Source organism: Mus musculus, chromosome 6, assembly GCF_000001635.26.
Source record: "Mus musculus strain C57BL/6J chromosome 6, GRCm38.p6 C57BL/6J".
Taxonomy (NCBI): domain Eukaryota; kingdom Metazoa; phylum Chordata; class Mammalia; order Rodentia; family Muridae; genus Mus; species Mus musculus.
Window position 1 is genome coordinate 32,143,938 of NC_000072.6, and position 12,797 is coordinate 32,156,734.

Below are 12,797 nucleotides of genomic sequence, written 5' to 3' on the forward strand. Positions count from 1 at the left end.
ACCTTGTTTCATCTTGCAAAGCAACTCTGGTGGTTAGAGCGAATGCTGGAGGGCTGTGTTGAGATAGGTTCAGAGTGGAGCTGAGGCCCCTGGGGACGCATTGTCTGTTGTCAACATTGTGAGAGTGAGCTTCCACTCCTTAACACGCAAAGTCTCCACCTTACACGTAGCTGCCCTATATGAGAACTAAGCTTTAGGTAGAAAGACAACCCTCAGATCATTAGGTCCCTGGTATCTGAAGAGAGGAGGTGTCATGTGTCATCTCGGTGGAGGTTGCCAAAGTCTACTTGTGACCCACCTTACCCACATAGTCACATAAAGACCCCGAATCTCAAACTGCATTTTTATTATTTTTTAATAAACTTTATTCTATATTACAAATAGTTTTTTTTTTTGTTCTGAACTGCAAAATAGGAATGCCTTATATTTACATACACAGGTATACAATTAATTATAAGAAAGGTGCAGAAGCTGCCTTTACCAAGTTACAACTGGGCTCCAATTTAAATAGCATAGGCTTTCTTTGAAAAACTTTTTTATCTTTTTTTTTTAATTCTTACTAGGATACTCGTTTTAAAAATCAAAACCAGAAGACCCTTTTTTTTTTTTTTTTTTTTTTTTTTCTTTCAGAGATCCCATCCTCCTGTCCTGGCGGCCAGGGTAACACTGTCGTCTAAAGGCATATTTTGCTTTCTTCTTTCAAAAGGTTGGTATTCAAGGTGAGAGTGTTTGGAATAGAGGTGGGGCAGGCTGGAGAAGGGTAAGCGGTGAGGGAAACAGAAGCGATCTGTCCTAGCTCTGCCAGTGGCTTCTCTCTGACTCACAAGGCCTCTTGCAGCTTCTTCTTCACCCATTCATGCATCCAGTTCGATCCCTCCTCCCTTTGCCCTCTTAGCATCTGGGCCTTAATTCTGGGTCCTCTGACCAGGCCAGAAGCCCATGCTCTCTCTCACACCTCAGCTCATTGTCTTTTGTGGTACCTGGAGTTGCTGGTTGCTATGGTAACTTGACAAGACCCTGATGGAAGAGACAGAGGCTGTTTGTTCCCTACATGCTAAGCAGGGAGAAAGGCTGCATACAATCCTTTCTTCCCATCGCAGACCTGGGGACCTGGTGCCTGCTTAGAGCACCTAACTCAGGACTAAGCTAAGACCACGTGCCCAAGGACACCAGGCCCAGGTAGGGAGAGGTACGAGGAATATCATCCATTCTCAAGCCCTGTCATTGGTTTCCAAATGGAAGTACAATTCTTTGAGGTAAACTAGCTTTTGCTTTTAAAGAACAGAAGGTTTAATACAGCAACAAGCTGACAAGAATGCCAGGGAAGGGACAGAGGGACAGATGAGGACGCAGCCCCTCTTTACCTCTTGCTTGGATAGAATTGAACTGATCTCTGCACAGGAATGTTCCTTCGTTCTGTTTGCTGGAGTGGTCTCTGCTTCAAAGTTTTTGTTTTGGGGTGCTGCTTAACTGTACCCTCTGTTTTGAACTCCACTCTCATAAGGGAGCCCTTCCAACATGTGCTTGAGTCTTAACTTTAAAGATATAGACAAAACAAACGGGCAGAAGAGGAAGAAACTGGCTAATTGAGTGTCCACTTGTTTTTGTGTTATTGTGGGGGACAGGGAGCTTGGGTTCCCCTAAAATCAGTTTCAGTGAAGTTTGAAGGAAGCCGAGAAGAAATTTGAAGGATTCAGAAATTCCAGGGGCAGCCCAAGGAGGAGGGAGGAGGGAGGAGGGAGGAGGAAGGAGGGAGGAGGGAGAAGGGACTTGAGATTCCTAACCAAAGACCCCACTACTTAGAGCCCTCACCATCTCTGTGAGGAGCAAGAACATGACCTTCTCTTTACTCCTTGGGAACTGCTTGTTCTGCTCAACTTTCTAATAGCCATCAGTCTACTCAAGGGATTCCATCAGGGTAAGACATTCTGTCTTTTCAACTGAAAAAAGTTTTTTTAAACTTGGATGCTCCCTCTTTTTTTTTTTTTAAAGCAATATTATTGAAGAGCAATGATCTGTAGCAAAACGACAACAACAAAAAAGTCTCTCCTAATATTTGAAATGTTTCCTGTAGTGATTGCTTTCTAAATGGGAGAGAGGGTGTGGCCCCCATCAGAGCTCTGGGGTAAGCTTGCATGGTGGTCCCAGCCTCTTTCTCAGGAGCTGCCCCTTTACCTCCATCTGCGATGGTACCTCAGCTGCTCAATTGTAAGCATGATGCTTGAGTTGGTTCTATGCAATCAGGATAATTTGTTCCTGATGACAGGAGTATTGGCCCTTCTCAAGATGATGCATTTATTTGCTGTCTGGTGAAGTCAATGGGGTGTCCTAGGAGACATGGCAGGAAGGAGGCTCTCTTATTTCTATCAGAGAGAGGTGCTTGGGCCATAAGGGACCACAGCAGCAGCATCACCCAGGGTCCTGGAAAGTGTGTCAGACACTCGTATCTTGGAGATCATTGCTTGTGGCTCCTCTGGTGGACGACCCACAGGGTGTTGGCTGGGGGAGGATGACCCCATCACTCAGGGAAGCAGCCAAAGCTGGGTCAGGACGGCACTGACTACTAACGGACTAAAGTTCTGAGCAACTCCCATATCAGAATCAGTACTTAGCCTTGGAGAGGCTCCTTGTACAGGAGGTTCAAGGAGGAACAAGGAGGAAGCTAGCTGCCAGGGTGGGGTATAGTCAGTAGACAGACATGCACTTGGGGGTGGGAGTATAGGGGTGGGGTGGGAAATAAACACCTTAGAACCTTAGGGTGCTGGATGAGCTGGGCACTATATCAATATTAACCCGGTGGGAGCAGGAGTTGAGGGTGGGAGCACAGAAAGATTTTGTCTGTGAGTAGCTTGTGCTTCCTGGGAATTGACCTGGATACTCTGCCTGGAAATGCAAAATGAATTACAAGTGTCTCTCTTTGCAAACTTGGCCCCATTGAGGCACCACACGCTTACTCCAGGGCTGTGGACTCCCTGCATGGAGGCTCCAGGGGCTGGCTCTGGCCATGCATGGTTCACAGGGTTGCAAAGTACCTTGGTCTGGGGAAATCCTCTGTTTATCCTCCATCCCCAAGTTTAAAACTGTATTGAAAGAAGAAGGCAAGAAAGTATTTTCCTGAGGAAGTAACCAACTCCAAGGCTAACTTGACTTCATGGCACCAAGACACATTAGGGTGTCTCCTTTTAGCCAAGGAGGAAGACATGACCAGACCATGCCCACACCTAAAGAGACATAGGCCACAGAGAAACAACCAGCCTGCAGATACTTTCCTTGGTTTCTTCTACATATTCTTTTGCATTCAGGACCCCATTGAGCTCCTTGCTAATCGGCCTACAAGATTCAAATCCTCACCTAGCCAGATATTTTGGATGTGGGATCAGTACCATTTTGACCAGTGGTGTCAGGAATAGGAAGATGTAGAGGTGAATGAGAGGTGAGAGAGAGACTACCTATCGCCCGCCCGCCACATACCCTCTGAACAAACTCCAGGGGATAAATAACGGTTCCACCTTTGACAGCTCTGCAACACCCTGCAAATGAACTCTGGAAAGAGCACAAGGCACCACTGGATTGCATGGCCTAGCTTCTCTGATTTAGTTCTCTGGAAGCTCACAGACCACCAGGGTCCCTGGCAGCTAAGAGGAACTAGAAAACCCCAAGTAGGAGTTGGATAAGAATAAATGGGAGGGTTTGACAGATTTTGGACAACATTGCCTATACTTGCTTTTAAATGTATCACACTTGCACCAAAAAGCAAATGGAAGAAATGGGAAGTAAACAAACAAACAAGCAGCAAAAAGGGAAGGTTTTTACAGGCAACATGGGCCTCAACTTCTGAGTTCCCCAAGCAGGCCATCAGGACTGCCTATGAAGTGCCAACTAAGTAAAATATCTAACTAAAGCCCCTCCCTCAAGAGAAATGAGGAGACCCTGGAAATGTGACTGTCCTGGCCTCTTTCTTCCTGATATGTGTATTTCTCTGAGGTGTTTGAAGTTCTGCTTGTAACAACAACAACAACAAAAAAAAAATGATGAAAAAAAATCTGTACCGACAAAATAATAATAACAATAAAATCATCCAGTAAAAAAAAAAAAAAGGTCAGCAAAGTCACAAGCTCTTCTGCTGCTTGTTCATAATTTTCTAACTGTGCAAAACTTAAATCAAATCTCTCTCACTCATGCATGTACACACACACACACACACACACACACACACAGCTTCTGTCTGTCTGCAAGTCTCTATTAAATAGGTTCCTGTCTCTCTCCTCCCCAACCCTTCACACGTGTAAAAAGACCTTTGCAGCTGAGGTGCTCCTCCTGCTGAACTCCCACATTCACCCTAAAGCCTGCCAGCTCCCGTGGCTTCATGGAAGAAAACAATACGCAGTGATAGAAATTTTACATGTCTCCACCTGGCAATTGATTTGCCAAAACCTTTGGTTTTTGGTTTTTGTTTTTCATTACCCCTCCCCGATTCCAATGCATCTTTCCCCAGCCTCTTCTTCTTGTTTGCTACATTGGCGTGTCTTTGCTGTTTGTCTACAGCAACACCACATGGGGCCTTCTGCTCTGATTCCACAGTTCAGCCTTGGTAGGTAACATCATGATTTGCTGTGGATAGAAGAATGTTCTTACCGTATACACTACCACTCAGTGAAGTATACTGACACTGAAGACTGGACAGATGAGCCAGGGGAGAGAGAAGGGGACTGTCTCAGCATCCTACATGGGATAAGAAATCCTTGCATGTTCCTAGGTGCCTCCCCCAACCCTGTTCTCTCGTATGCAAAGGGACTCAGTGTCCTTACAGGTGCAGGATGACAGGCGGACTTTGCCCCATGTGAGGCTCATTTTAGTGATGAAAAGTAATGGCATGCTATGCATGGAGAATGAAGGAAGGCGAGACTGTGGAATGCTATTAACACCTCCTTCTCCAGTGCCTCTCTTGTCTCCATGAGTGTGGGACAACAACAAGCCAAAAGAGATTCTTGCTTATGGTGGAGACTGGATCACTAAGTATCTAAGATCCCTGCAAGACTGTAGGTTCCCAGGACCCACCAATAGACCACCTCTTGGCATAACCACTTGGTACATTTCTGTGTACACATTTGCCTGACTGGCTAAAACAAAATGCTGTATCCAAAGATGGAAAGACACAATGGAGACATAACTGTCAAGACCGTGGTTTAGTGGTATGTACTGTTCTCCATATCCATCCAGGTCCCTCACTCAGCTCTCCAGTCCCTTCCAGGCACAAGCTGTTGGCTGAGGCTGCTGGCATCTTGTTTTGTCTTGGTGAGGCTGTGTGTAAGTATGTTTCTTCCAATGGTGGATGACTTCAGAAAGGATAAGGAGGAAGAACCACTGAAAGGACAGCTGAGATGTTGATGAAACAATTCCCACAGAGGTCTGGACACTCTAGTGACAAAGTCATCTGCATAGCAATGGCACCAGATTCTGCAGGAGGGACAAGGGCTGGGCCCTCTGCCCTGGCCGTCTATGGAGTTCTCAAAGACAGTGGGGAATGGAGCCTTGGAGACGGCTGGAGGTAGAATCTCCTTGACGCACTCTGCATTTCACGGTGAGTGTTGGTGATGGTGACAAAGGAGCGTGGAGATGCCTTCTCTAGACAACACACAAGGCTCTGGCAATGGACCTTTGACTATGGTCATGATGCATTTGAACTTGGGGTGAATAGAGAACAACTCATTGTTGCTTCTGGCATAGATGATATTCTTTTTCCTCTTCTCTCTCTCCGTATTACATTTCTGCTATTAGGAACCAGGTTAGGTAACGTAGGAGCATCTCCATGGTGGAATGTAACTGTTAGCTTTCCTGTCTGACTTTTCACAGGAAAGGGAGGAAGGTCTGTATGGACATTTGGAAGGCCTCCAAGGATATTAGAAGGGGACAGAAGGCTGCTGGACATCAAACAGGTAGGCAGCGGCCCCTGAGAGAGCATCTTTAAATTTCCACTGGTCCCCAGTCCAACATCAGTAGGAGGCAAGGCCTTTATCTCACAGTTACAAAGCACCCAGGCCTACTGCCTGGCCTCTTGTTGTTGAGTGTGTTGAACGGGAGATCCGAGTGATATCTCCTACTTCAGATAATACTGAGCTCACAGTTGCTTCCTGAAGCCAGGTTTTGGACCACAGTGGAGATTCTCAAAGCAAAGGTGAAGTAGCAGCATAGGAATGTTCTGTCCTCAGCTCCTCATCCTTTCTGAGCCCTGCCATTGATGCATGGGGCCAGGAGCAGCTGGGAGGGAGCCTGACTCTGAGATCTGGTCAGGTACCTCACTATGGCCTGGCCATCCCTAAACTGATGGAGGGTCAGTGGTGTGGTCCAATCCCGCTGGCAGAGCAACTGAAAGAGATGGGGCTCCGGAAGGAGGGAGAGACAGAAGAGGCAGAGAAATGAAAGGAGAGACGGCGCTGCTTGGGGATTGCTGCTGATGCCTGTCGGAACTTGCACTTGGTAAAGATGATAATCTAGACTGAGGCACGGCTTGGTGTGTCCCTCCCTCCAGGATGGCCCTGGAAGGACAGTTCTCAGCTGTCTAAGCTCATGAGAGTTATGACTTGTTCTAGTTTGTAAGCCAGTTTCTGCTTTCCACACTGGTCATCATGGTCCAGGGGTCCAAGGATCTGTGGAAGGATTACAAGTGCAAGATTACCAGTCTGAGTATATGTACCTGTGATTCTAGGGTACATAAAGATAGTATGGATATTGTCAGGGCATTAGTGTTCTACTGATACTGTCCTGGAAGCAAGCAGCCTGAGTGACACAGGTAGGGAGGGGTGAGAGGCATAGGAGCACCCATGTTACCAGACACCAACACATACACTGTCACATCTGGATAGTGTGTGCATCCCATTGTCTGTGAGAGACAGCTGGCTGGAGGAGAAGCTCTGCTGCAGATGCCTGTGCAGAGAAGCCATGGTCACCTACCGTCTCCATGGCATCTGGGGAGTTCCGTAGCCAGTGGAAAAGCTCAGAGGGAGCAGGCTATGCTTTTCCATTAATAACAGAGCCTACTGTTCCTTCCAAAATAAGCAAGTGCTTCTCCAACAGCTCCTCGAGGCCCAAACATCCACATTTGGAAAGCCAGTTGGCGCAACTTGGTCTGTTAAAAGCCAACTATTCCTAAAGGAATAAGGCTCTAAGTTGAATTGGTATTTGGCACATAGTGGCTACCTACTTCTGAGGTCAGGTGCTTGGCAGAAGACAATGATGGGTGATTGCACTGCTTGTGGGAAAGTTTCTGGGATCTCCCAGAGACTCAGAACATGTGACATTGAATCATTGCTCTGTCGGTTGCCAGTCTGGTGACCTGGGGTGAAGCATGGTCTTCCTCAAGGATCATGCTTCCGTCTCCATCATCTACATCTGCTTTGCTTGGGTGTAGTGGATAAAGCCAGTTCACACACATAAGCACCCTAGGCAAAATGCCTGCCCCACGGGAGGTACCAGACCAGCAGGTTAAGGTGTTCTCTGGTCTGAAGGGTAGGTTGGAGAGCAAAATCTGCTGGATGAGTTTAGGGAGACCTAGACGCTCTTTGGGGTTTGGATTTCATGACGAGTTAATGGATTTTTTAAATTTGGGGTGCTAGAGCTACTTACTGAGTTGGTGAGGCATTGGCCTTTACTGCTTTGGTGCTAAAAGTAGACAAGTGTTCTGGTAGGTGAAGGGTGAATGAAGCAGGCGTCTTACAGTGCTGTCTCACAGAACATCCTTATTAACTTGCCTGCCGCAAACAGGGATGCTATTCCCTGGACCATAACTGGTCTGCAGACTGGTGGCAGGGAGTCCCTCCCCTAAGGGACACTCACTGCTACTTTCTGTTAACATGAGGGTCATATAATATGTTGGTCATGGCCTGAAGGACATTGGGCTTTGTACCTGCTAGGGTCCTTTAACAGGGTTCTTGAACTTCTTGGGTGACCAAGCTGGAGGGCGTGGGGAGAGCCTGGGCGCTGGCTTCAGCTCCAAGAAGGCAGCTATCAGTCAGGCACTCTAGATCCTGAACCACTTGGCCTGTGCCCACACAGCGAAGCAACTCCCATCACACCTTTATGTTAACCTGAATAAGGGCAGCACCCATGATGGCAGCTACCAAGGTAGTGTTTTCCAACTAGAGAGCTCAATGATGAATGGTTCACGCACTCCATCTCATTCTATTTGTTCTATTCGTTCAGCCCCCATCTCTCCCACTCGATTTCTGCCTTCCTAGTCCACTCTTTTCTTCTATTTCCCTCTCTTCTATTTGACTCCATCCTATTCTGTTTCTATTATTCTCTGATCTGTTCTACTCCACAGAATGCCATAACACACAATGTCAACCAAAAGAGTGAGGAAGTCTTTGCTCAAAGAGAATTAGATCAGAGAGGAAAATGAAAAAAAACATTAAAAGGCAATAATGGAGAGAAAACAAGCTAGGTCTGGTGGGGTATACTGCATTCCTAGACAGTCTGGAAGGTTGAGGCATAAGGCAAGTTCAAGGCCAGGCTGGGGTCTAGGGGTACAGGTGAACTCAAGATCAATCTTGCCAATTTATGGAGATTATCCCAAAAGAAAGAGCGGTAGATCCCTTGCCTCGAATGTGGGAGGCCTTGGGTTCAAGTCCTAGGGCAAGAGGTGGAGAGGAAAAAATGGAATGGTTTTTTATATCTGAGAAGAATAGGAGTTGATGCAGAATATATAGATTGGATGACCCTTAGTGCCCTCTTTAAGTCCCACAGTGCTGTCCTAGGACTAGATGGTAGAATTTCCATGACATGGGGCTATTTCCATGCATGAAGCATTCAGATATGGCCTCCATCTCTGTCAGTATAGGTGCTGGCCGGGCAAGGCAAAGCTTACCTCCTCACTGTATTTGCCCACATAGGAGAAGATCTCTGAGAGCGCACTCATCGTATTGAACTCATTCATGTGCATCCGCGACTGCTCGGCCAGGTATGCATTCATGTCCTGGTCACTTATTGCCGGCATCTTCCCAATGTCTGAATAATACCTGTGAGGGGTGGGAGACAGACAGGAACTGGAATCACACAGAGAGTCTACAGGAGACACGGAAGCTCCAAGTGATGGTAGTCTATGCTGTGACCACCTGGTGATCATGGTAGTGTCCCATCTAGGCTTCCATGTCACAGCCAGGGAGAGTTCTCTGCAGCTCTGATACAGGAGACACCAAGAGATATAGAGATGGGCAGTGCGCAAGGGTGGGGTGGGGGTGGGGCGGTAGACAGAGAGCCAAGAGTCAGAGGGTTTCTGGCCCAGAGCTTCTACTTTGTTCCCAGTTCCTGACACAGGGCTCCAGCATGCCTTGTGCCTCTCTAGCAGGGCTGCAGGGCTCTTCTGAACAGTTGCATTTCTCTGATGGCCTGTGTTCTCTGGAGGTTAAGAGAGAGGGGCGGAGGCTGCTGGGAGAGAGAGGCTGGCAGAAGGCAATCAGTCACTGTCACTTGCAGCTGTGCACTGCTGTCAACTGGTTAATTAGATGCCAGCATTTACATTTTTAATTTCTGCAATTTGACATTTTATGCATCAGACCTACAAGTCCCCCGCCAGAGGAGAGACGCACAGTTTCCTAATGAGGAACTAAGAGGTCCCTGGGCCCCTAACATGGCTACTTTCTCATTCTCTGCATTGTGCTTTGGGGTTGTAGGTGGCAGGACATGAAGAAGAGGTAACTGGAAAGATGGGGAGTCACTGGCAAGTCAAGAGGTCCTGGAGTTGCTGGCCCATGCTACACCAAGTCCCTGGGCTACAAGGCTGCAGCCATCAGAATTCGAACGAGAATCTGGGGAGGGAGAAGAGATTTCAGGGCAGGAACAAGGTATGGCAGGTGAGCATGTGGTTTAATGAGGGAAACTCCTTCAAGGTTTTCTGAATCCTGACTGTCAGAGCTCCAAGGGCTCAGGCTTCCTTCACAAGGTGACCATATAGAGTCACTGGCATTGCTCTGTGTCTTTTTATGCGTATATCCCTTACTGTTTTGACAGGGTACCCCTGCCCCATCCCCTTGTCACTTCCCTGACTTCTCCCTGTCCCCAACAGTGCCCAGTACTTGGGAGACAGACTGTCATAATTGGTGCTTTAGGGCTCTACCAGCCACCAGCTCCAGGTCTACAATGAATGACAGCTTAATTTGTGACCAGAATCTTTCCAGGCAGGTAAGGGCTGAGATGGCTGCTTGCTGTGGGGCACAGTCTGCTGGGATTGCCACTGCATTTTCCTTCCAGGGAAGAAAAAGATCTGGTCTCTGGCCAAGGAAGGGGTGCTCAGAAGGAAACTCCTGTGGCCTCAAAAACCCATTCCCTGCAGGAGACATAGCACCCACTGCCTGGTGAGTGCCATCTTGAGGGGGCTGGCCAGCAGGTCTTGGCCCTTAGCTTGCTGTCTAGGTGAGAATAAGGCAACGGCTGTGATGAGACCCTTCAGGGAGCACCTGAGAACGTTTGGAAAATGGGCTGCCCTTGGCTCATCTGGGCTCCTTCCTGCCCTTCACAATGTCTCTCACACCGCCTTCCTCTCCTCAGAAACCCACATCCTTGGCCTGCTTCGTTTCCTTTCCTTCACCCTAGAAGACATTGTTATTCTCAAGGCAGACTGCATCCCAAAGCACATGCCCTCAGTGCTCCAATATACAGGGTTTGGGTGAGTTAGTGATGCTGTAGGTATGTTAGGTCCAGCAGGTGACTCCATTCATTGCAACTAATAAAACATATCTGAATCCAATAAATGCCAACATTCCATTTTACAGCAGAAGCATGGAGGTTTCACTGGTGGGTCCTGACCTTGCCATTGCCAAGATTTGTGCCACTGTTCCCTCACGGATCAGGAAAAAGTTATTTTTGCGGTCCTATTCCTGAGAAGTGTGAGCAGCGGTTTCTCTCACTTCCAGTACTATGGCCGGCAGCTTGTGGAACATGGCTGTGTCCAAGGCTTGTGCCCACCTGGTTCTACTCTGTCATCCGGAGAAAACCAGTCTCTCAGTAGGATGGAAAACCTCAGGTTCCCACAGAGAGGACATAGCTGTCAACAGAAGTGAAGGCTCCTGCTGCTCCTGTTGTCTGCCTGTGGAACTGTCAGGCATCTTATAACAGCACAGGCTCCCCTGCTGTGTTCATGGTCCCTGAGTGACATAGTAGCCTAGGCTAGAGATTATTGTCTGCACACAGAAAAGACCCTTTCCATGCTGGAAACAGAAGTTGCTAGATGTCTGTCCCTTGCAATGGTTTGCCTCCTGCAGGGTACTTGAGTAAGGCATTTCTCCAAAGAGAATATTTAGGAAAATTGTGTGTGTGTGTGTGTGTGTGTGTGTGTGTGTGTGTGTGTGTGTGTTTGTGTGTAAGAGATAGCAGAGACGTTGTAGAGGGTTGGGAAAATAGGAGTGGAAAGGGTGATAAAAGGGATTCAAACTTTCTCATCTGAAGCTCTTGGGTGGGTGATATGCTGGCTAGGATGTCCCTTCCAGTCTTCATATATCAGTCCCTGATATGTCATCAGGTCATCCACAGTATGGCTTCATTTCTCATATTCCTCTTTGCCCTGAGGAGACTGTTTGGACCAGGGCATGTCTGTGGTCCTCTGTTAGCCCCTAGATGGACCAACTACACGGCTCTATCTTTGGAAGTTCTGGATGGGTAGAGGCAAGTGGCTACAGGCAACTCGGTTACCTGCTTTCTATCCTGTTCTCAGCCCCAGGCTGCAGAGCTTAGCTAATGCTTCCATCCCCTCTAAGGCTCTGCCCAGCCCACAGCTAACCAGTCCGTCCCACCCCCAAGCCTGACCATGACCCTGCATGGAGTCTTCTCCACCATGCAAACAATTGCTTCTTCCCACTCCTGCCAAGCTGGCCTTCATGCTGGGACCTTAGCAAAGATGCCTTATCGATTGCTAAGAATGCAATGAAGCCCTGACAATGAACTTCAAACAAGTGTTCTCATCAGCTGACTGCACACGAAGAGCAGAAAGGTCAGCCTTGACCCCCTTCTTGATCTTAGAGAATTTCTGCCTACAATGAGCCCCCTCTTCGGAGAGGCTCTGAAAGTCCCCTAGCTCTCCCCCTCCCCCCATTACCAGGACTGGCCAGGCCTGGCAACCTGGATTGCTGACTGCCATTTGTTTTAACATGGAGAGGCTGGGCTCTGCCCATGACTTCAGTTCACTCTTCTTGCTGAGCTTTGCCCAACATCTGTGGGATGCCAGCCCCCGGGGCCCCACATCAGAGCTCAGGGAATTGCTATTCAGGGAAAGGTCCTGGATTCTTCCATGCTCATGAATCTGAGTGGGATGGGTTGAAAGAAGCTGGAAGGGATCTTCAGTGGAGTGTTATGGTAAGAGGATGGAAATACAGACAGGAATGTCATTTTGATCCTCATGCTGTGATGACCCTCCTCCCTGAATGTGGCTTTCAGAGGCCTCTGGAAATGGATGAGTGATGTCCCCCAGACCTGCAGGAATGAAGGCCTTACTCCTTGATCCCTCCAACTCCAGTTTGTGGGTCTTGGTAGATACTAAGATGTGAGAACTGCAAGAAGGGGTCAGGGCCATTGTTTCCCATGTGCCTGATACACTCCGAGTGGAGCACACAGACGCATCCATGTCAGCTTAGTGGGTGTGTGCATGAGACACCAGCTGCCCAGCCTCCCCTCGGAGCTGCTTCCAGGGCCAGCTTTACTTTCACCTATATCTAAAGCCAGAGATCTTGATGACCACTGGTAGATACATGGCACAGAGCCCATGTGGGTTCTTTAGAAGGTGTATTTAAATGCTTACAATGCATCACCTT

At 48.0% G+C, this 12,797-nt stretch overlaps 1 protein-coding gene across 1 annotated transcript in view; it reads right to left on the minus strand.

Annotated features, from left to right (window-relative positions):
- Positions 1-605: 605 nt before the first annotated feature.
- Plxna4 (plexin A4) overlaps positions 606-12,797 on the minus strand; it is a 443,650-nt gene continuing 431,458 nt past the window's right edge. The window contains exons 31-32 of the mRNA NM_175750.3: positions 8,864-9,014; positions 606-6,647 (exon numbers count right to left, since the gene is read on the minus strand). Coding sequence (NP_786926.2) covers positions 6,552-6,647; positions 8,864-9,014 — 247 coding nt within the window. The 3' untranslated portion in view covers positions 606-6,551. The remainder of the gene's footprint in view (positions 6,648-8,863; positions 9,015-12,797) is intronic.